The sequence below is a fragment of the Moschus berezovskii genome, chromosome 9 (genome assembly GCF_049115385.1).
Source record: "Moschus berezovskii isolate FMDL1 chromosome 9, NW_MosBer_1.0, whole genome shotgun sequence".
NCBI lineage: Eukaryota > Metazoa > Chordata > Mammalia > Artiodactyla > Moschidae > Moschus > Moschus berezovskii.
In genome coordinates, this window is record NC_142468.1 from 35,076,271 (window position 1) to 35,100,208 (window position 23,938).

Here is a 23,938-nt window from a genome sequence, read left to right on the forward strand (position 1 = left end):
AGGTCACAAAGGTTTACTCTTCTACAGTTTTTGCTCTGTCCATTTTGAGTTAATTTTTGTATACTGTGTGAGGAAGGGGTCCAACTTCATTCTTTTGTATGTGAATATCTAGTTATCCCAGCTCCATCTGTTAAATACTCTTCTTTCCCCACTGAGTTGTTCTCGTACTCTTGCAAAATGGAATGCATCTCACAACTGTAATTGGCTATGTTTTTCTATAACACATGGCATTTTAGATTTACTAAAGTGTTAGAATAATTAATTCGGAAATAAATGCCTATATAAATGTGTAATTTTTTGGGGGGGATTCCTTCAACAATACTAAGACTCCTTAAATATCAATGTGGTGAGGAAAAAAAACTGTCATAAAGACCTTTTGTTATGAAAAGACATACTAGTTTCTTGGAGGCTTACACATAAATGCTATGCTGTTAAAAAGTAAATGAAGATTATCAAAAAGGTAGCAATGTGACTACAGTGGCCATGCAGAAAATCCATTAATTCTACAAGCCAAGTTAAATTCTCCTGAAAGTTAGATTTGACCGTGATGTAATGCCACAAATATAAACACCAATGGAATTTTTCAAATTAAAAAAATGAGATTTTCAGAATCTAGATTTAAATAGGTACTGTGCAGAATATAAAACAATGATCAGCTCAACTGTTTGGGATCAACCTGAAAGTTTGAAAAATGCAGAAGTCAAGTCTACTTTTATATCTACTTCCTTCTGAATGATCTGATAAAGACAATGACTCACAAAGATACCGAGATCCATTTAATAGTTTTTGAAGATTTTTTCCTGTAAAATGGCTTGTATTTCCACAGATACAATAGTGAAGAAATAAACTTTTCAATTTGACATGAAATATAAAAGAACAGTTTTACAAATATATCCATAAAATTTAACTGCTCATAACACTATACATGGTAAATATGACCACCCTCTTAGCTTCTAGACTATTTAATACAGAGAAACAATCTGTCATCTCAGCTAAAAAGAAACAACTTCCCTTTCATCGAGTTTTTGTTTGTTTAGAAATAGTTAAGTAGAACTGGAAAAATATTTGCTTTTCCCTATCTTCCTCTAGGGATTCTGCATAAGGGTGAAAACTTGAGAGGATATTAGTTTTACTAAAAAGAAATACTGAACCTTTTGTTTTACTGCTTCAATAATGCTTACATTCTTTTAAAAAGGTTCTGGAGTTGTCTTACTGGTCTTCGACTGGGTCATTAAGAAATGATAACAGAGCCATGCTCTCCTTCTAGCACTCAAGGAGGAACTTCATACCCTCTGCCCATGAAGGCTAAACTGTGGGGATGTAAGAGCTACAGCCAAAAGAACAGAGCTGGATCCGGCTTAAAATCAAGATTCTGTCATCTGTCTATCAGAAATTCCACTGTTACAAGGCAGGATTGCATGAAGCTGACAAGTGTTTTTTAGTCAGCATTAACAATGCTGTGATCATATATCCTTTCAATCCAAAGAACAGAATGGATTTAAAAAGGAACATTGATCAAAATCATAGAACTGCAGGTAACAACTCTGTAACCTATGTTACACTTACATTAAGGAGAAAACATGCTCCTTTTTAAACTCTCAAAAAGTGCCCGAATAACAATACTGAGCTCCCAAACAGCAGGGGTTGAAAAAAAAAATTTTTTTTAATGTAAGCAAAAATAAAGCATTGAAGCTTTATGAAGAAAAGAGTTCTCCGCAACTTTGCTAATATAGTAGATGTAATAACTTAAAAATAATTTCCCTAATGATCCTGGAAATAAATTCTACTACAATCATGTGTATGCCAGTTCCTGGCATATTTCTGCATCCAGATTCATTAGTCTCCTTAACGGAGCCCATCATTTTTCCAATGGCTTTCTCCTTTCTTTAAACCCTAACCCTGAAATTCTATAACCAGTTATGTCACGTGGCTTCCCTGAGGCACAAAGGTACCAAACTCTATAATTAACTATCGAGGAATGATAAATATGCTATTTATATTAAAAGATTTTAATTATTTTGGGCTACAGTTAGAAAAAAAACCACAGAAAGCATAATACTTACTCTGCCATGTGAACTGTAGCCCTTCTTGCAAAAAGCAAAACCAAATAAGGAAAATGTAGAGTTGCAGCATGCATGACCTGGCAGCACCGATTAGTGATAATAAAAAAAAAAATTCCAGGCTAGAAAAATATTCAGAGTTGTATCCCATTAACTCTGAACTTTTTTTTTCTTTTTATTCTTCTTTTTTGGTAATAAACTGGCATAAACAACTTGGGGGAGGGGAGTGGAAAACTATGGGAATACATCACTGGGGTTTTTCTGGAAACGTAGTCACAAAAGGCATTTTGGTCAGGCTGAGATCAGGATAATTGGTCTGCAATTTCCTATGTATACACCTGGGAAGTGGGATTTGTCCTTGAATGTGATGTCAAGAAAGACATAATAACAGGAATGACCTCTGAGAAGTTACCTTTTCTGAATTATATGACTCTACTCTGAGCCAGAGTTTTTTATTCTCACAAATGAAATTGCTCTCAAATATGGGGTGTAGGGGGAGTCTCATTAATCAATGTTGGAAGATCTTACTGGAAGTGGCCAAGATGAGCCTGGCTTCCTTCTACAGAGGTGCGACCTGGCTGTGGTTCCCCAGGCAGGGGAAAGGGAACCTCACTTGGAAGTCAGAAGAAAAGATGTGGCACTAACAGAGGGTGGGTCACTGTTACCCCTTCCAAGAGCTTGGAATTTCTTACCCAAGTTTACTAAAAGTCAAAGCTTTCAAGTTGGAACATAACTATTTTGGGGCATAGGCTGCATGTAGAAGTACTAGACTTTAACTACTATAGTCCTTGAAATAGAAAATTATATCAGATAGTAACTTTTTTGGAAAAAAAAAAAAGTTTTGTATAGTCTTGTATCTAGAAAGGCTGCTGCTGCTGCTGCTAAGTCGCTTCAGTCATGTCTGACTCTGTGCGACTCCATAGATGGCAGCCCACTAGGCTCACCCATCCCTGGGATTCTCCAGGCAAGAACACTGGAGTGGGTTGCCATTTCCTTCTCCAATGTGTGAAAGTGAAAAGTGAAGTCACTCAGTCGTGCCTGACTCTTAGTGACCCCATGGACTGCAGCCTACCAGGCTCCTCCGTCCATGGGATTTTCTAGGCAAGAGTACTGGAGTGGCTTGCCATTGCCTTCTCCGCTAGAATAGATATTACCTATTTATCTTACAAGATGCTTTTTAGGGTATCAAGACTTCTCAAATCACTGTCTTCATATGGTAAGAAAAGGGACTGTGTGCTTCCTGCATCATTTTGTGGAGCCTAAAGCGGCACAGATTGCATTTGTAAAAGCTAACCATGGGAGACTCTGGGTATGTCAAAAGGCATTCAATATTCTGGGCAATTTCATTTTTTTCTTTCATTCTCTGCAGGTTTAGCAAGCTATACAGAATACAGTAAGCTATTAATAAGAGGACTGTTGTTGGTTTTTTCACAGCACTTAAAAATTACCAAAACGAAACCACCTCATCATAAACAATAATCCCCACTAAGAAGTAAAGCTATTTGAAAACTTAGAGGCTGAACTTTTTATATATTAAATCAACTTAAGCAGCAGCAATCAAGATGAATAGATCTTATCACGTAAGGAAAAGGGCTTTCAAAATGGGTTAGAACAAATGAAAATAGGCAAAATATTTGCTAGCAGGCAAACCATGGAAAAATCCAATTAGAACAGGAATACAGTATATTAGAATCACATAAATTATATATCTTTACAAAGGTTAAAAAAATGCGGCACGAATCTGCAATGGTCAATTTAAGAGGATGTTAATTTAAACATAGTTGCTCCATGTGGCAGGAATCTTTCATCCCAGCTAACTCTGGCAGGGGCATGTCCTGAAGGATCTCTGCATCATGGTAATGGTGATATACTGGTACCGAGCACAGAGAACGAACATCCAAGAATTATTATTCAAAAATGAAACTAACAGAGAGGGCTGGTGGAGCTCATATGAAATTCTGATTTAATTATCCCTCAGTAAACACTCATTTGCTCTCTTGAAATCAGGAATTTCAAATGCTCTCTGCAGATGTACCACTTGGTGTTGTGTATCTAATGATTACATTTAAATTTAGTTTGATTTGCAAACATTTTAAAAACTTACAGGGCTCTGTAAGCTGCAGTGGAAGGCAACAGATGGCAGAAGGGGAGTGAACAAAACTGACTGCGTCGTTGTAATATGCTGCTTTTAAGTTCACAGAATTTTGGCTTTCTTAAGAAAATCTTAGGAAACCCCAACAAGTGGTTTTAAAGAGTAAAACCTTATTTCTAATCACTCTTCAATTATTCAGTAAGCAAATGAACTTGATATTATATAACCTGGGCCATGTTTCCCGCTGCAATAATCACCCTCATTTAATGAATGTTTAATAAGAGTTGTTACATTTTAATCAACCAAATAGTTCTACCCATGCAAGATGAGTGTCACGGGCACAGACCATGGCAGATCAAAAATAACAAAAGGCAGACCAAAAAGTTATAGAAAATTCCTTGTTTGAAATGCCAAGGGATTTGACTAATTTGTGTATAAATTAAATTCCACTGAAGTTAAAATAAAATAATGACAACATATTCTGTCCCCTCAAAAGAAAAAAAAAGCCCCAGATTTCAAAACAACCACCTGTACTTAAGGTCTCCTGTCCCCAACATCATCTTACAGAGCCACTCTTGGTATCTGGTCAGATTCTAACCTGTATTAAGTATTTCCAGACATGGCATGACTAAAACCTACACCACGCAGCACCAAAGGTTGCAATTAAGAGCCAACAACTTTTGAATACATTTTTTCTGGAGTTTTAAAGTAGGATTTAAACTCCTGTCCCAGTTTACCCAAGAAACCCCAAGGTTGAAATGACAGCATGGCATTTTAAATTCAATTGTTACAAAGGTATTACGGTTTAATCAAGCACGCTTCAATGATGATGCTGCTGTTCTGAGCATGCAACACACCACTGTTATGGTCAATGCCTGGCATGTTTCATCACCGTGCCCCTCTTTCTTCCTAGCTTCAGGACCCCCCTCCCTCTAATAAACGGCATTATAAAAAGGTAAAATCTAGAGTTAGTGGCAAAATCTTCACAGTAACTTGTTAATAAAGTCGTTGATGGCTCTTGAGGGCATCAATCAACTGGACCTTGGAAAATCAGTTTGATGCAGTTCTGTTCCCCAAGCAGCTGTGTGGCGCAGAAAGGGCAGGCGGCATGAAAGGCGTGAGTTCCATGAGGCAGTGGGATCTGAGACCAATATTTTGCAGACTTCTCTGAGCATACGTGTCCACAAGGCGTGAAAGCATGAGTGGGCGGTCCCGCGTCTACGTAAAAGCCTGCCTCGCAGCCGAGCCAGAGCGGCACGTAGGGGCCCACAGTCCTGCACATGGGACACTCCCTCTCGTTGGCTTCCGCGTCGCTGCGGTGGCCCCAGTTGTGGTAGCCGTGCACGTGGCCACAGCTGAGGTACGCCCAGGGCTGCTTCTCCTCCACCACCTCTTTTCTGTTGATGCTGGGGAAGGCTAAGGTGTTGAGCCCCACTGGACACTGTGGCCGCGCCGCATTGATCTCCTGCCGCAGGGCTTCGATGTGCTTCTGGGTTGGGGTGTGAAAGAGGCCATCTGCCGTCCTCCAGAGCAGGGTGGCCCCGCACAGGTCGATGAGGGAGCCATCCTGCAGGACGTTGGTCTCAGTTTCCACCTACAAGTTTAACAGACATGTCTTTTTAAAGCAAAATTTGGCAGATCTCACTAGTGTTCTTTCCTCTTAAAGATCAGTTATGAAATAAAAACGGGGCAGTTCATTCCACGGCCTCCTTGAAAAACAGGACTAGAGGGGTAACTAGCCCCTCTGAGCCTCCCTTTCCTCATCTGAACATTGGATATAAATCATATATGTGATATACATAAAGGCCCGAGCTTGAATACACTTACTTTTACACATTCAATTAATGGAGTGGTTTTTCTTTTTTTAAAAATTATTTTAATTGGAGGATAATTACAGTGGTTGTAATTATAGTGGTTATTTTAACAAACTTCACAAATCTCCTTAGATTTTTATTTTTCCTCCTCAACAGCACAACACCTCCTTGGTCTCATAAGGCATAGGAGATGTCCAACCAGTTCATCTGGTGAAGACTTATGCTGATTTCAACCACAGTCAATTCAGAAGACCCTTGGTGGGCCTTGCAATAAATACTGCACTGATGCCAGTGACTCCTGGTGACCTTTAGCTTCACATGATCTATCATTTATCCTGCATTCCTAAGGTTTGAAGCAGAAACATTCACTGTGAGCTTCAGAACATCATTTAAAAGACTGGCAGTGCTACACACCAAGTGCTCACAAGACTGATTAACAGCTGACACGCAGCACAGTTAGACATGGTGCACAGAAACCTCATCCTTGCCTCCATGTGCCACCTGTGCTCTATGGATGCACTCAGGTGAACTGCCCTCTGGCACGTGCATGAGTCCCCTCTGCTTAGAATTCTCTGTCCGGGCTCACCCCATCCTAGTCTACCCCAGGGCCTGGCAAATTCCCACTCATCATTCAAGGCTTACTTGGATGGCACTTTGCCTAGAAGTTGTCCTTTAACAATGAAAGCAGTCCTTCCCTAATAAAGTATCAAACACTGGTAGTCAGAAAAAGGTAAAATCCCAACAAAATGATAGATCTTAATATTTTACAGGAAAAACACAGAGACAGGTTTTCAATAGCCTTTAAGTTGCTGAATCTCTCTCCTCACTCCATCGCCCCCCGAACACCTCCTGATCTCTTCCCTTCTTGCTGGATGTCAGGAGTCTCCCTTCTCTCTTGACAACAGATAATTCTCAGGGGAGGTTTCATCTGCATGAAACTGGGTAAGAAGAACACTGCTGTGGTAATAAACTGGAGTTTGGGTCACTTTTTTTTTTTATGATTACTTTTTATTCATTGCTTTTTGTTTATATCAGTGATACATATATATCTGTTCTTTTAAAAAGTATTTTTAATTGAAGGATAATTGATTTACAGTTTGTATTGGTTTCCGCCAAACATCAACATTAATCAACCACAGGTATATCTATGTCCCCTCCCTCTTGAACATCCCTCCCAAAATTCTTTTCCCATTTAGGTTATTATAGAATATTGAGCAGAGTTCCCTGTGCTCTACAGCAGGTCCTTGTTGGTTAATCTATTTTAAATATAATAGTGTGTTTATGTCAATCCCAGATTCCCAATTTGTCCCTCCCCCTACCTTTCCCACAGGCTTGTTTTCTACTTCTGTGAGTTTGTTCGTTTTGTAAGTAAGGGCATTTGTATCCCTTTTTAAAAGATTCCTCATGTAATAGAATATCATGACATTTGTCTTTTCTTACTTACTTACTTCAGTTAGTATGATAATCTCCAGGTCTATACATCTTGCAATGAAATGCGGTTATTTCATTCTTTTTAAGAACTAAGTAATATTCCACTGTATATATGTACCACATCTTTTTATTTTTTGTATAAAATGTTTAATTTATTGGTCTTTTGGGGAAATGTGATGCATCACCAGTGTATTACAACTGAGCCATTAATTTTGTAGCTTCATCAACATCAACATTAACTGCTGTTTTCATGACACTGCTGACAAATCAGCTGTTTCTGCAGAGGTTCAAGGGAAAGGCCTTTTGAGAAGTTTGCAAGTTTCTTTTGTATATCTACAAAAGCTTTATTCACTCTGTTAACTTTTTCATCATTCACAGTGTTTATCTTCTTATGATTAGTGGTAACTGGTTTTGCTTTATTTTTAACCTTAAAGCTTTTTTGGCTGGCTATGTAGAATACATTCCTAGACTTCTGCCCTATTAGTTTGTTCTTGGCCATGGTGTCTCACCAGACCTCCAATACCCTTGTGTAGTTGGCTCAAGTTCCAGGTGACACCATCTCAAACCACAGCTTCTTTATCCATTTATCTGTTGAAATTTAGATTGTTTCCATGTCTTGCCTATTGTAAACAGTGCTGCAGTGAACACTGGGGTATATGTATCCTTACAAATCATGAATTTCTCTAGATGTATGCCCAGAAGTAAAACTGTTGAATCACATGGTAGCTCTTTTAGATTTTTACCTGGAGAATCCCATGGATGGAGGAGCCTGGTGGGCTACAGTTCATGATCGCAAAGAGTCAGACGTGACTAAGGCAGTAACACTTTCATTTTCACATTACCAACACTGTAGGAGAGTTCCTTCCCTTTTCTCTACATCCTCTCAAGCATGTATTGTTTGTAGATTTTTTGATGGCCATTCTGACTGGTCTCAGGTGATATCTCATTTTGGTTTTGATTTTCATTTCTTTAATAATTAGAGATGGAAAACATCTTTTCATGTGTCTGTTTGCCATTGGTCTGTCTTTTTTGGAGAAATGTCATCTGCTCAGTTTTTTATTATTTTTGATATTAAGTTGCATGAGCTGTCTGTAAATTTTGGAGGTTAATTCCTTGTGGGGTGCATCATTTACAAATATTTTCTCCCATTCCATGGATTGTGTCTTCATTTTGTTTATGGTTTTCTTTGCTGTGCAAAGCTGTTGAGTTTAGTTAGGTACCATTTATTTTTGTTTTTATTTTCATTATTCTAGGAGACAGGGCCCAAAAAAATATTGCTATGATTTTTGTCAGTGTTCTGCCTATGTTTTTCTGCAAGAGTTTTGTACTCTCAGGTCTTATATTTAGGTCGTTAACCCATTTTGAGTTTATTTTGTGTCTGGTATTAAATAATGTTCTAATTTCATTATTTTACATGTAGCTGTTCAGTTCTCCCAAAACAATTTATAAAAGAGAATATTTTTTCCTCCATCATATAGTTTTGTCTCCTTTGATATAGATTAATTGACCATAGGTGCCTAAGATAATTTCTGGACCTTCTATCTTGTTTCATTGATGTATATTTCTGTTTCTGCACCAGTACCATACTGTTCTGATGACTGTACTTTTGTAGTATAGTCTAGAGATGGGGAAACTGATTCCTCCAGTTCTACACTTCTTTCTCAAGATTGCTTTGACTATTTAGGGCCTTTGGTGTTTCCATAAAGATTTCTAGTTCTATGAAATATGCCATAGGTAATTTGATAGAGATTGCATTAAATCTGTACATTGCCTTGGCTAGTATGGCCATTTTCATAATATTGATTCGTTTAATCCAAGAACATGATATATTTTTCCATCTGTCTGCATCATTTTTGTTTTCTTTCATCAGTGTCTTATGGTTTTTAGAATACAGGTTTTTGCTTCCTTAGATTTATTCTTAGGTATTTTATTCTTTTTGATGTGATGATAAATGGAATTGTTCCTTTAATTTCTGTTTCTAATCTTTTGTTGTTAGTGTATAGAAATGCAACAGATTTCCATGCATTAATTTTGTATCCTGCAACTCTACAAATTCACTGATGAGCTCTAGTAGTTTTCTGGTAGCATCTTAGGATGCTAAGGATTTGCTATGTACAGAATCATGTCATCTGCAAACAGTGACTGTTTTACTTTTTTTACAGTTTGGATTACATTTATTTATTTCTTTCTTTTCTGATTGCTGTGGCTAGGACTTCCAAAATTATTCTGAATAGAAGTGGTGAGAGTGGACCTTCTTGTCTTATTCCTGATCTTACAGGAAATACTTTCAGCTTTTCATTGTTGAGTGTGATGTTAGCTGTGGGTTTGTCATATATCACCTTTATTACATTGAGATATGTTCCTTCTGTGGTCACTCTCTGAAGCATTTTTATCCACAATGGATGTTGACTATTATCAAAAGCTTTTTCTGCATCTTTTGAGATGATCATATGATTTATATTCTTCAGTTTGTCGATGTGGTATATCACACTGACTGATTTGCTGATATTGAAAAATTCTTACATCCCTGATATAAATCCCATTTGATCATAGTGTATGATCCTTTCACGGTATGTTGGAGTAGGTTTGCTGGTGTTTTGTTCAGGATTTTGGCATCTGTATTGACTATATTTGCTGTGATTTCCTTTTTGCATGTATGATATCTATCTGGTGTTGGAATCAGGGTAATGGTGGCCTCAGAGGATGAATTCAGAAGGGTTCCTTCCTCTGCAATTTTTTGGAGTAGTTTCAAAAGGATAAGTATTAACTCATCTCTAAATGTTTGGTAGAATTCACCTGTGAAGCCATCTGGTCCTGGACTTTTGCTTCTTGGAAGTTTTAAAATTACTGACTCAATTTCTACACTGGTAATTGGTCTGTTCATTTTTTTCTATTTTTCCCTGGTTTAGTTTTGGGAGAGTGTACCTTTTAAAGAATTTGTCCATTTCTTCTAGGTTATCCATTTTGTTGGCATATAGTTGCATGTAATAGTCTCTTATGAGCCTCTGTATTGCTGTAGTGTGGTTGTAATTTCTCCATTTTCGTTTGTAATTTTAATGATTTGGGCCCTCTCCCCTTTTTTTCCTTTTTTTAAAATTGTCTACAATTGCTTTACAATATTGTGTTAGTTTCTGTTGTACAAGGACGTGAATCATTTATATGCCATATATATATCCCCTCCCTCTTGGACCTTCCTCCCACTCCCTCTTATTTCACCCATCTATGTCATCACAGAGCAACAAGCTGAGCTTTCTGTGTTATACAGCAGCTTCCCACTAGCTATCTGTTCTACACATGGTGGTGTATATATGTCATTACTAATCTCTGAATTCGTCAAACCCTCCCCTTCACCTCCCCACATCCACATGTGTGTTCTCTATGTCTGTGCCTCTATTCCTGCCCTGCTAATAGGTTCACCTGTACTATGTTTCTAAATTCCACACATATGCATTAATATACAGTATTTGTTTTTCTGCCTTCACTCTGTATGACAGACTCTAGGTCCATCCACATCTCTACTAATGACCCAACTTCGTTCCTTTTTATGGCTGAGTAATAATCCATTGCATATATGTACCATATCTTCTTTATCCATTCATCTGTTGATGGACATTTAGGTTGCTTCCATGTGCTGGCTATTGTAAGCAGTGCTGCAATGAACACGAGGGTACTTGTATCTTTTTGAATTATGGTTTTCTCAGGGTGAATGCCCAGTAGTGGGACTGCTGGATCATATGACAAACTATTTTTATTTTTTTATGGGAACCTCCATATTGTTCTCCATAATGGCTGTATCAATTTACAATCCTACCAACACTGCAAGAGGATTCTCTTTTCTCCATACCCTCTCTAGCATTTATTGTTTGTAGATTTTTTTTGATGATGGCTATTCTGACCAGTGTGAGGTCAGCATTGTAGTTTTGATTTGCATTTCTCTAATAATTAGTGATGTTAAGTATCTTTCCATGAGCCGCTTGGCCATTTGTATGTCATCTTTGAGGAAATGTCTATCTAGGTCTTCCTGTTTTTTGATTGGGTTGTTTTTGTTTTGATATTAAGCAGGAGCTGTTTATTTTGGAGACTAATCGTTTGTCAGTTGCTTCATTTGCAAATATTTTCTCCCATTCTGAGGGTTATCTTTTCATCTTGTTTATTGTTTCCTTTGCTGTCCACAAGCTTTTAAGTTTTATTAGGTCCTATTTGTTTTTGTTTTTATTATAGGAAGTAGGTCAGAAAAGATCTTTCTGTGATTTATATCAGAGTGTTTTCCCTATATTTTCCTCTGTGTGTTTTATAGTATCTGATCTAACATTTAGGTCTTTAATTCACTTTAAGTTTATTTTTGAATATGGTGTTAATGTTCTAATTTCATTCTTTTACATGTAGCCATCTGGTTTTCCCAAGACTAATTTATTGAAGAGATTACTCTCCATTGTATATTCTTACCTCCTTTGTCATAGATTGGGTGACACAAGTTTGTGAATTTATCTTTGGGTTTCTATTTTGTACCATTGATCTATATTTCTGCTTTTGTGCCAGTATCATATTGTCTTGATTACTATAGCTTTACAGTATAGCCTGAAGTCAGGGAGCTTGATTTTTCCAGTTCTACTTTTCTTTCTCAAGATTGCTTTGGCTATTCAGGGTCTTTTGAGTTTCTGTACAAACTGTAAATTTTTTTGATTCTAATTCTGTTAAAAATGCCATTGGTAACTTAATAGGGATTGCACTGAATCTGTAGATTGCTTTGGGTGGTATAGTCATTTTCATAATATTGATTATTTTAATCCAAGAACATGGTGTATCCCTCCATCTGTTTGTGTCATCTTTGGTTTCTTTCATCAATGCTTTATTGTTTTCTGAGTACAGTCTTTTGTCTTCTTGCTGCTGCTGAGTCACTTCAGTCGTGTCCGACTCTGTGCGACCCCAAAGACAGAAGCCCACCAGGCTCCCCCTTCCCTGGGATTCTCCAGGCAAGAACACTGGAGTGGGTTGCCATTTCCTTCTCCAATGTGTGAAAGTGAAAAGTGAAAGTGAAGTCACTCAGTCGTGTCCGACCCTCAGCGACCCTACGGACTTCTTAGGTAGGTTTATTTCTAGGTATTTTTTTCTTTTTGTTGCAGTGGTTATGGCATTGTTTCCTTAAATTCTTGTTGTGATCTTTCATTGTTAATGTATAGGAATGCAGTAAGTTTCTATGTATTAATTTTGTGCCCTGCAACTTTACCAAATTCACTGATGAGCTCAAGCAGTTTTCAGATGCGTCATTAAGATTTTCTGTGTACAGTTATCATGTCATTTGCAAACAGTGACAGTTTTACTTCTTTCCCAATTTGTATTCCTTTTATTTCTATTTCTTCTCTGATTGCTGTGGCTAGGACTTCCAAAGCTATGTGGAATAACAGTGGTGAGAGTGGACTCCTTGTCTTATTCCAGAACTTAGAGGAAATAGTTTCATTTTTCACCACTGAGAATGATGCTTGTCTTGTTCCAGAACTTAGAGGAAATAGTTTCATTTTTCACCATTGAGAATGATGTTTGCTGTGGGTTTGCTGTATATGGGGTTTATTATGTTGAGGTTTGTTGTTGCTGTTCTGCCGCTAAGTCATGTCCAACTCTTTATGACCCCATGGACTGTAGTATGCTCATGTCCATTGAATCAATGATGCTATCTACATCTCATCCTCTGCTGCCCTCTTTTTCTTTTGCCTTCAATCTTTCCCAGCATCAGAGTCTTTTCCAATGAGCCGGCTTCTCATGTCAGGTGGCCAAAATATTGGAGTTTTAGCATCAGTCCTTGCAATGAATATTCAGGATTGATTTCCTTTAGGACTGATTGGTTTGATCTCCTTGCTGACCAAGAGACTCTCAAGAGTCTTCTCCAGCACCACAATTCAAAAGTATCAGTTCTTCCGTGCTCAGCCTTCTTTATGTTCCAACTCTCACATCTGTACATGACTACTGGAAAAACCATAGCTTTGACTATATGAACCTATGCTGGCAAAGTGATGTCTCTGCTTTTTAATACACTGTCTAGGTTTGTCATAGCTTTCCTTCTAAGGAGCAAGCATCTTTTAATTTCATGGCCGCAGTATGTTGAGACAGGCTTTCCTTATGCCCGCTTTCTGGAGAGTTTTCTTTTTCTTTTTTATCATAAATGGGTGTTGAATTTTGTCAAAAGCTTTTTATGCATTTATTGAGATAAGCGTATGGTTTTTATTCTTTAATTGTTAATATGGTGTATCACATTGGTTGACTTGCATATATTGAAGAATCCTTGCATCCTTGGTTGGGATAAATCCCACTTGATCATGGTGTGATCCTTTTAATTTGTTGTTATATTCTGTTAGCTAGTATTTTGTTGCAAATTTCTGTGTCTATGTCAGTGACACTGGTCTGTAATTTTCTTTTTTGTGATATCTTTGTTTGGTTTAGTATCAGGGTGATGATCACCTTGTAGAATGAGTTGGGGATGTTGTTTCCTCTGCAGTTTATTGGAAGAGTTTGAGCAGGATGTGTTAGCTCTTTTTTAAATGCTTGATAGACTTTCCCTGTGAAGCCATCTGGTCCTGGACTTTTGTTTGTTGGAAGATTTTAAATTACACATTCAATTTCATTACTTGTGATTGGTCTGTTTATATTTTCTATTTCTTTCTAGTTCCATCTTGGAAAGTTGTTTTGTACATTTCTTCCAGGTTATCCAATATAGTCGCTTATGATCTTTGCATTTCTGCAGTGTCAGTTGTAATTTCTTCTTTTTCATTTCTACTTTTACCGATTTGAGCCCTCTCCTTTTTTTCTTGATGATTCTGGCTAAAGGTTTATAAATTTTATCTCCTCAAAGAACCAAGTTTTAGTTTTATTTATCTTTGATATTATTTTCTTTTTCTCTATGTCATTTATTTCTGCTCTAATCTTTATGATTTCTTTCCTTCTAGTAACTTTGGGGTTTGCTTTTGTTTTTCTTTCTCCAGTTGCTTTAGGTGTAAGGTTAGATTGTTTATTTGAGAGTTTTTCTGTTTCTTGAGGTGAGATTAAATTGTTGTTAACTTCCTTCTTAGGATTCCTTTTTGCTGTTGGCTCAGACAGTAAAGAATCTTCCAGCAATGCAGGAGACCTAGGTTTGATCCCTCGGTTGGGAAGATTCCCCTGGAGAAGGGAATGGCTACCCACTCCAGTATTCTTTCTTGGATGATTCCATAGCAGAGGAGCCTGGTGGGCTACAGTCCATGGGGTTGCAAACAGTTAAACATGACTGAGCAACTAACACAGTAATATACAGAAATTGGATTGTTGTGCTTTCACTGTCATTTGTTTCTATGTATTTTTTAATTTCCTCTGATTTCTTCAGTGATCTCTTGGTTATTTAGTACTGTTTAACCTCCATGTGTTTGTGTTTTTCACAGTTTTCTTTTACTTGTGATTGATTTCTAATCTCATAGCATTGTGACTGGAAAAGATGCTTGACATGATTTCAATTTTCTTATATTTACCAAGGATTGATTTGTGATCAAAGGTGGGATCTCCCTTGGAGAATGTTCCATGTTTATTCTATTGCTTGAGAAGAAAGTCTATTCTGCTTTTAAGTGGAATTTCCTATAAATATCAATCTAGTGTGGACTACTGTGTCATTTTGGAGAAGGCAATGGCACCCCACTCCAGTGCTCTCGCCTGGAAAATCCCATGGACGGAGATGCCTGGTAGGCTGCAGTCCATGGGGTCGCTAAGAGTCCGACACAACTGAGCGACTTCACTTTCACGCATTGGAGAAGGAAATGGCAAGCCACTCCAGTGTTCTTGCCTGGAGAATCCCAGGGATGGGGGAGCCTGGTGGGCTGCCGTCTATGGGGTCGCACAGAGTCGGACACGACTGAAGCGACTTAGCAGCAGTAGCAGCAACTGTGTCATTTAAAGTTTTTATTTCCTTATTTTCTGTCTGGATCTGTCCATTGGTATAAATATGGTGTTGATGTCCCCTACTATTATTGTGTTACTGTTGATTTACCCTTTTATGGCTGTCAGCATTTGCTTTATGTATCGTGGTGCTTCTATATTGGGTATATAAATATTTATAATTGTTATATCTCCTTAGATCGATCCCTTGATTATTATGTAGTGATCTTCCTTGTCTCTTATAAAGTCATTATTTTAAAGTCTATTTTATCTGTTGAGTATTGCTCCAGCTTTCTTTTTCTCTCTCTTCACTTTAAATCTGTATGTGTCCTAGGTCTGAAGTGGGTTTCTTGTAGACAACATAACATATACAGGTCTTGTTTTTGTACCCATTCAGCCAGTTTGTGTCTTTTGGTTCAGTTCAGTTCAGTTCAGTCGCTCAGTCGGATTTAAATCCATTTATATTCAAGGTAAATATCAATATTTTGTCTTTAATTTTTGTCAGTTTGATTACTATGTATCTTGGCATGTCTCTCTGGGTTTATTCTCCCTGGGACTCCTGTGCTTCCTGGACTTAGGTGACTGTTTCCTTTCCCATGATAGGGAAGTTTTCAGCTGCTATCTCTTCAAATATTTTCTCAAGTCCTTTCTCTTCTCCATCTGGGACCCCTATAATGTGAATGTTGGTGCATTTAATTTTGTCCTGGAGGTCTCTGAGATTGTCCTCATTTCTTTTTATTCTTTTATTCTGTCCCACAGCAGTGATTTCCACCATTCTGTCTTCTTGCTCATTTATTCATTTTTCTGCCTCAGTTATTCTACTGATTCCTTCTCTTGTATTTTTCATTTTAATTATTGTACTGTTCTTCTGTTTGAGGTCTTCGTCAAACATTTCTTTTATCTTGTTAGTGTGTGCTTCCGTTCTTTTTCTGAGATCCCTGGATCATCTTTACTATCGTTACTCTGAATTGTTTCTGGGTAGATCTCCACTTTGCTTGGTTGTTCTTCTAGGATTTTATCTGATCCTTTGTCTGTGGTACATTCCTCCTGCTGACATCTCGTTTTGTGCAGCCTTCTGTGATTGCAGCGTCTGTTCTGAAAGATGCAAGGCTGTAGTTCTTGTTTCTGCTATCCACCCCCTGGTGAATAAGGCGGGTCTTAGACCTTTGTGCAGGCTTCCTAGTGGGAGGGACTGCTTCCTGCCCACTGCTGGGTGGAGCTGGGTTTTATCCCTCTGGTGGACAGGGTCATGTCAAGGGATATGTTGAGCAGGCAGCTATGTGTTCAGGAGACTTTAAGCAGCCTGTCTCCTACTGAGGAGGGCTGTGATCCTGCTCTGATGGTTGTTTGGCTGTTGGTTGTTTGGCATCCCGGCAATGGAGCCTACAGGCTGTTGGGTGGTGCTAGGTTTTCATGAAAAAATGGCGGCCTCCAGGAGGGCTCACGCCAATGAGTACTCCTCAGAACTACCACTGCCAGTGTCTTTGTCCCCACAGTGAGCCACAGTTGCCCCCTACACAGGAAATCTTTTGATACCAGCAGGTAGGTCTACTCAGGCCCCTAAGTGGTCACTGTTCCCCGTTCCCCCACCCCCTGGGTCCTGACATGCATAAGACCTTGTATATGCTGTCCAAGAATGGAGATTCTGTTTCCCCCAGTCCTGTGATCAAAGCCAGATGCTCTGGGGACTCCTCCTGTTGCCAGAACCCCAGGCTGGGGAGCCTAATGTGTAGCTCAGAAGTCTCACTCTTGTGGGAGAACCTGTGCGATATGATTATTTTCTAGTTTGGGGGACATCCACCCAGTGGGCTGGATTTGATTTTATTACTATTGTGCCCCTCCTACCACTCCACTGGGGCTTCTTCCCTTTTCACTGGATGTAGGATATCTTTTGTGGTAGGTTCTGGTGGGTTCTGTTTTTTTTTGGTTGATAACTGTTTAACAATTCATTGTGATTTTCACTTTTCATCCGAAGAGGTGAGCTCATATTTCTTCTACTCTACCGTCTTGTCTCCACCCCCTTAGCCAGGTTGAACAATCTTTTTCTTCCTGCAGGGCAGTTCTTGGTAAATAATGTAACTCTTGAGTCTATGGTCTCTTATTTTCCACATATTCTTGACTGCTATGTCTAGGATAGGTGTCCCTCTGAGAGACTCCTGTGCCTTCCAGTACTTTCTTATGACTGTGCTGATCACAAAATATGGTGATGATTTGTGGCCTCACCTGTAACATTTTCCAGACTTCACAATTTGAGGGCAGATCCCTGGGCATCCTGGTCACTATCAGATTCCTATCCCTTAGCTCCTGCTTAGTCATAGCAACCAGTTAAGAGACTGGGTATAGCACTGCTCCATTCTTACTCAGTTCTCACAGTAATTCTAAAGGGTATGTACTAGTATTATTCCAGTTACATGGAATAGGAGGCCAAGTATAGAGAGGTCAAGTCACTACTTCATGACTGTAGAGCTAAGTGGTAGATCAGGACCTACAACTATGACTTGACTTCAGAACTATTAATATGCAGTAACTGCTCAAACAGCAGCATGTTTTCCCTCTTAGTTGTTATTTTTACATGCTCTTTCTATCTTTGAACAAAATACATGAATGAGAGTTGGCAAGAAACTCAACCTGTGATGTGCCCTCCTGGACACCTGTGTATGCTTTCTATCTGCCCAGGGTGATGGTGCCAACCAAGAGTGATTCCCTACAAGATGGTACTGAGTAGAAGTCAGGAGTTCAAACTTTAAATCAGGAGGCCCTGAGTTTAAATCCCATTTGCTGCCACCTTCTAACTCTGTGACTGGGCAATATTCAACCTCTCTATGCTATGCCTTCCTCATCCATAAAACGGGGATAATTCTACTTCCCTGACAAGGCTGGTATGAAGATTAACATTTCTGAGACAGTAGCTCATTTAATGCAGTGTCTGCACCCAGCAAACATACACTGATTACTTATTGTTGCTGTTATAATGATCAACAACTCATTTGACCATACTAACCCAGTTTTGTGTAGAATTATCCTATGATCAAAACTTTTTTTGAAAAATGGATTTTACATCCTCTTTCCTATTTATAATCTCTTAAACATATTTCAGCAAAGTTTGTTGAATCTGTTTGGCTTTCATAGAAAGTGTTTTTCATTTTTAGTCATAACGCTCCAAGATGAGGGTTTTAATCACAAAAGGCAGAAGCTATACCTACAGCTGAATAATGGTGTAAGCAAGTAATAAAAATAACTATCCCCTAAAAACAAACATCCAGTAGAGAACAGCAAACCAGTTTTGTAAAATCCCCCATCTTCTTTTTTCTATCTTAGAAATATCATCTTTCTCTGTGAACTAGGTCACATCCTCTACTATTTATATTATTATTTCCCTGGTAGTTTGAAAGAAAACACTTGTTCTCTCTTGTTCTAGTTTCTACCCAACAATTAACTAAAAGTACTGGAGTGGAAAATTTACTAAGAACCTTTTAGTGCTGTGCCACACGGCCATGACAGTATGAGAAACCCAAAACTTACTTTTTAAGGTATTAAAATGATTCTCCATAAAAGAAAGGGTTAAAAACCTGACAGCTTTAGGGCATTTTGGATAAGCAGTAATATTTATAGAAAACATACTAACATGCCAAGTCAATGTACTATATGAACTATTTCAAGTAAAACTGTAACTATGACTTTGAATTATACAGGGAACTATAATTTCTTATTATGAACAAGAAAAAAAAAAGCTAATTATCTTTTTTGTCCCCAGAAAGTCTAGTAAATAATTCTGTAATTCATAATTTTCACTAATTAGTTTTAGACTGCTCAGGATTTTTCCAAATTAGTAAAGTTTTACACTAAAAATAAGTTCATTTTTCTTAAAGTGAATTTAAACAGAATACTATGGTGAAGTATAGCGATAGAATTATGCTTTTAATGTAGTTAGGAATAAAAGGTAATTTTCTTCCACTATTGGAAAAGCTTAATCATGACAGTGAATAAGGCCATTTCCTTCCTATTTTCAGAGAAAATTCCTATTCTCCTGGGTCAATGGAACACAACCCCAAGACCTAGACAAAGATTTTGAATTTCAGGGGAGAAAAATGACAGTGTTCAAGTTATGTGTTCGTAGTTTCATGCATTTTTTTGTGTGAAGTCCACTTACCAGCTTTCCCCTTTGCTGCGCAGACCTGGTCTCTCTCAATGTATACACGTCTCCACAGACGGAGATCTCACGCCAGACCCCGGGCTGGGACTCCTCAGTGAAGCCGCCTCTCGGATGCATCACCAGGACGCCATTGGTTGTGAGCCCATCCATGTGGCCGTCGGGGTTTTTCCACTTCGCTGCCTTTTCCTGGAAAGTATACCACAGAAAAGATGATGTTCAACACAAAAACCTTCTAGAATCTCTCCAAAATATTGGGTAAGGGCAGAGGGGAGGAAAGTGAGCAATTTTCATTCTCTATTTAAAACTAATATCAGAAGGATAAAGTATGCAATTAGTCTGAGAAAATGAAAGAAGTGTACGAATAGATGAATGATTTATCACTGGAGACAGATTATGTTTATCTTGGGCTTTTACAAAAGAAAACCTGATGTCTGGGCCTCTACCTCAGAGATTCTTTTTCAAACCACGTTCTCCCCACCCCCACAACCCTACCAACCCCAGGCGATTTCAGGAATCCAGTACGTATTCTTCAACTCTATTTGTGCAGTGCTTTCATCCTATTATCTAAAAATGTTTTGTATGAACTCATTATCAGGTAAGTACTAGAAGGAAGTGAAAATTTTTCATTCAACAAAATTTCAAAATACATTAGGCCAACAGGTTGTGGCCACTATGTTTTGTTCTCATATGGATCAGTATTTACATCATCAAAGGTGGAAGGCACAAGCAAGTGGATATAAGATTGGACACCTGGCCATTCTTTCTTGGGGACAGAGCCAGATACTGTTCACAGGACTTGGGTAAATCTGATTAAGGTAAGCCACTTATGACTGGTTTAGGGGTGGGCATGTGACTGAGTTCTGGCCAATGAGACCTAAGTGAGTCTTCTGGGAAGCTTCCTGTAAAGATTTCTGTGTTCTTTAAAAAGAGACCAGGAAGAAATACGGCCCTTGCTGCCCTTCTTCAGCGAGTTGTCATGGTCCGGGGAGTGGGGAGGGTGTGGAAATACAGGAGCCATCTCACCCACACCAGGACCTCGTCTGAGGAAACTGGTGTGCCCAGAGGCAAGATGGAATAAATCTGGCTCCCCTGATGTTACAGAATCACTGGATCAACTAATCTTGCAGCTGGCCTTCCTGGGTATTTCTTGTAATATGGGATGACCCTTTTTTATTACCATTTAGGCCGTCTTAAGAGAGCTTTCTTCCCCCCTGCAAAAATACCTTGATTCAAAAAGGGACTATATTAAAACTGGATATTCACTACAACTGTGGGTTTTTTATTTACATGGACAGTCTATGAAGAGAGATATTTTTAGTCTCTGTTTTAGTTTTGTTCTTTGTGATATCACGTCTGTAACTCCCAATATGGAACAAAGTAAACGCTAGCAAATTTTTGAATGAATAAATGAACATTTTCTTTTGAACCCCAATTATCTAGATCTGATCATTTGTTTTTCCTTCTGAAATAAATCCCCTTAAATCTACTATAAATACATTATATGCGGTAATATACATACTTTTAAGAAGTCACTCTACATTTTATACTTAATATGGCAAATATAACAAGTAATGGCCATTATTTTCAGATTTTTAATAAGTTTTTCATGAAAACGAAAATTTCAAAATCTAAAACCAGATGCATTTTGCAAAGCAAATATTCTGGCCACAATTAAATGTTATATATATGATGATAATGGGTGTTTTTCTAGAAACAATGTAGTGATTAATAGTACTTACTCCAAGAAATATGTTTTTGGAAGAGTCGAATCCAGCTGCGAATATTCGTGCTGTGTAAGGTTCATTCCTGTCACAGACTATCCTGCAGGCAAACCTAGATATGGTGCTCTGTGTAATCTGTGCTTCATCACTGTTCTGACTGCCAGAAATTGTGTCTGTAACGACGAAGTCGATAGGGCTTTCTGTTGATCTGCCCACCTAAATAAATCAAATTATACTCATGATCCACTCATATCCAAAAATATGTCACCATATTCATCACATGAAATAAGTGTTCAGGATCCTTTAATATTCATTATCTCTACTAGGAAGGTTAGAATAAAAAATCTTAAGTCTGTTCCTTCTCTTGTTTAAGGGAGATGTTATGGTAACCAACCATCAGATTTTAAATGTTAAGAAAAAAGCTCCATTTTCTATTCTGGAAGAAAATACATCTCACCCCAAACAGGTGTATGATCAGGTAGAAATATAATTTATTACTGTCATAGAAAAACATTCCTTTTTCCCCTCTTGTATTTCCAAGTGGGGAAAAAACAAACCAAGATTTTAAAGGCAGCCAGCAAACTAAAGCCCTGTTTCCCCTACTCTTGCCAGGCTTCAGACACCAGGGCCTGGTTTTTTACACTAAATGAATCCACCTGAGACTCATGACACAGCTCCCGTTTCCCTTCCTCAGTGTGAGAATGGTGTAAAAGGCTATACAAATCAACCCAAAACTTGAGATACAGTCATATGAAAGGTTTAAAAATGCTGGTCATAACAGTTCAATTTTGAATTTTAAAGAATTATCCTGGCAAAGTGTAAAAAACTGACAATAATATTTTATTGGCTTACTTCCTTGGTAAGTTTAAATGCTGCCAGAAAGAATATATTTCATTAGCATGATCTTAAGAGTTCCAACAAAGCTTTTTCATATTCACTAAATCCAAATAAGACAGATACTGCTGTGTCCTGGGAAATATTTGTTATAGGTATGGAAGTCCTCATGACAAAATACTAAATTGTCTACGTAATGATGTTCTATGAATCTCTAACTAGGAAACAGTAATAAATGTTATATATGCTAAAGATATGTCTTAAAATAATTTATATGTAAACAATATCTTGTCAAACATGATATTAATGTTCTCTCCTAACAGCAGTGACTCTGATTCTGAAGCTGTCAGTGGAAGGAACACACAGAGCTCCAAGATACATACGTATATCAGTTCAGTTCAGTTCAGTCGCTCAGTCGTGTCCGACTCTCTGCGACCCCATGAATCACAGCACGCCAGGCCTCCCTGTCCATCACCAACTCCGTATATAAGGCCCCCAAATTCAATTTCCTAGGTATCTTTATCCTGATCTCAAAATTCTACCTAAAGTATAAGCATTGAGAAAAACAGACAACAGACATCTATTTTCTTTTTTTTTTAAACAATGCTTAATTTCTTGTCCTATTAAAATGTTCCTGGAATAAACTAAACCAGTGGGTTCACTGAAACTTAAATAAATGCATTTATCCTAAACATATGGATTTCAGGTTTAGAAAACATACACCTTTTTACAAAGTGCAGCATAAACTTTAGATTATAAACTTTACGATTCATCTTTCTAAAGCTGCAGAATCTTCCCTCTGCTAGGTTCACTGAAAAGCTGGATGTGTAACTCAGAAGCTCTACTGATTCAGACTGCTCTGATTTTTTCAGGCTTTTTTTTTTTAAACTACCCTCCTTAGCTACTTTCAAGTATATAATACAGTATTATTAACTATAATTACCATGCTGTATATTACATACCCAGAACTTAACGCATCTCACAGCTGGAAGCCTGCAGTGTTTGACCAGCATCTCCCAATCCTGCACCCCCTGTAACTACCATCCTAATTTCCGTTTTTATGATTCTGAATTTTTTTCGTATTTTACATATAAGTGATATTATACAACATTTGTCTTGCTGTTTGATTTTACTTTAATTTTTTAAATTAGAAAAGTGACAGATACACTGCAAAATATTTTACAAATATAAGAAAGTACACAGGAGACTATGCCAAACTCAGGAGCAAATTTGTCTGGAACCTCTATTCCATTGAAGCTCAGGAGTAAAATGTGAAAAGTTCTAAAATTGCCAGGTCATCACACAAACCCCTGAGCTCTCACAAAGACACAGGCCATGACCTAATTTCTGTCACCTCCATGGAAGAGGGCAAAGATTTCTCACGCTCTGTTAAAAGCTCAAAGCTAAAACCACACTCCAGCAGAATGTCACACAACTGTTCCTTGTCTACAGAGATTACTCTCTTCAAGAAAGGCCATTCCCTGTGTATTAAATTAATGTCTTGATGAATTAACTGAAACTGCCTGAAAAACATGACATTTTATTCCAACCGGAACATACTGCTAGGATCAATTATTTCAAGTTGGGATACTTACCCGAGTGGTCATTTAATATTTGTTTATCAGTTCTCTTCCACTTAAATCTAACTTGTAGAGTGTTAGTATATTTCTACAATTTAGGACACAAACCTCATGTTGCCAGAGGCAGGGGGACGAGGCCACTTTCCTAATGAAAACTCACCCAATGTGGAAGAGTTGGAGCCTGTCCTTTCTCTGACTGTTGGATCAATTCTACATTATTTTAAGGTTAGTCATGTGGACCAGCCATGATGTATTTGAATTCCATCTGATATTCATATAATAGGCACAGGGAGAATTTTTCTCCCTGCTGCTGACTGATACACACAGCATCATATGGCAGTTTCAGTTGTCTATGCATAT

The 23,938-nt window shown here is 38.0% G+C and overlaps 1 protein-coding gene, 1 long non-coding RNA gene and 1 pseudogene across 2 annotated transcripts in view; 1 reads left to right on the forward strand and 2 right to left on the reverse strand.

Annotated features, from left to right (window-relative positions):
- Positions 1–763: 763 nt before the first annotated feature.
- PELI2 (pellino E3 ubiquitin protein ligase family member 2) overlaps positions 764–23,938 on the reverse strand; it is a 205,064-nt gene continuing 181,889 nt past the window's right edge. Inside the window, exons 4-6 of the mRNA XM_055437392.2 lie at positions 21,183–21,380; positions 19,441–19,629; positions 764–5,746 (exon numbers count right to left, since the gene is read on the reverse strand). Of these exons, the coding sequence (XP_055293367.1) occupies positions 5,180–5,746; positions 19,441–19,629; positions 21,183–21,380 (954 nt within the window). The 3' untranslated portion in view covers positions 764–5,179. The remainder of the gene's footprint in view (positions 5,747–19,440; positions 19,630–21,182; positions 21,381–23,938) is intronic.
- On the reverse strand, positions 7,304–9,030 carry LOC148776431 (ribosomal biogenesis factor pseudogene; annotated as a pseudogene).
- LOC148776432 (uncharacterized) overlaps positions 19,583–23,938 on the forward strand; it is a 51,901-nt gene continuing 47,545 nt past the window's right edge. The window contains exon 1 of the long non-coding RNA XR_016038184.1: positions 19,583–19,698. This is a non-coding gene — a long non-coding RNA (uncharacterized LOC148776432). The remainder of the gene's footprint in view (positions 19,699–23,938) is intronic.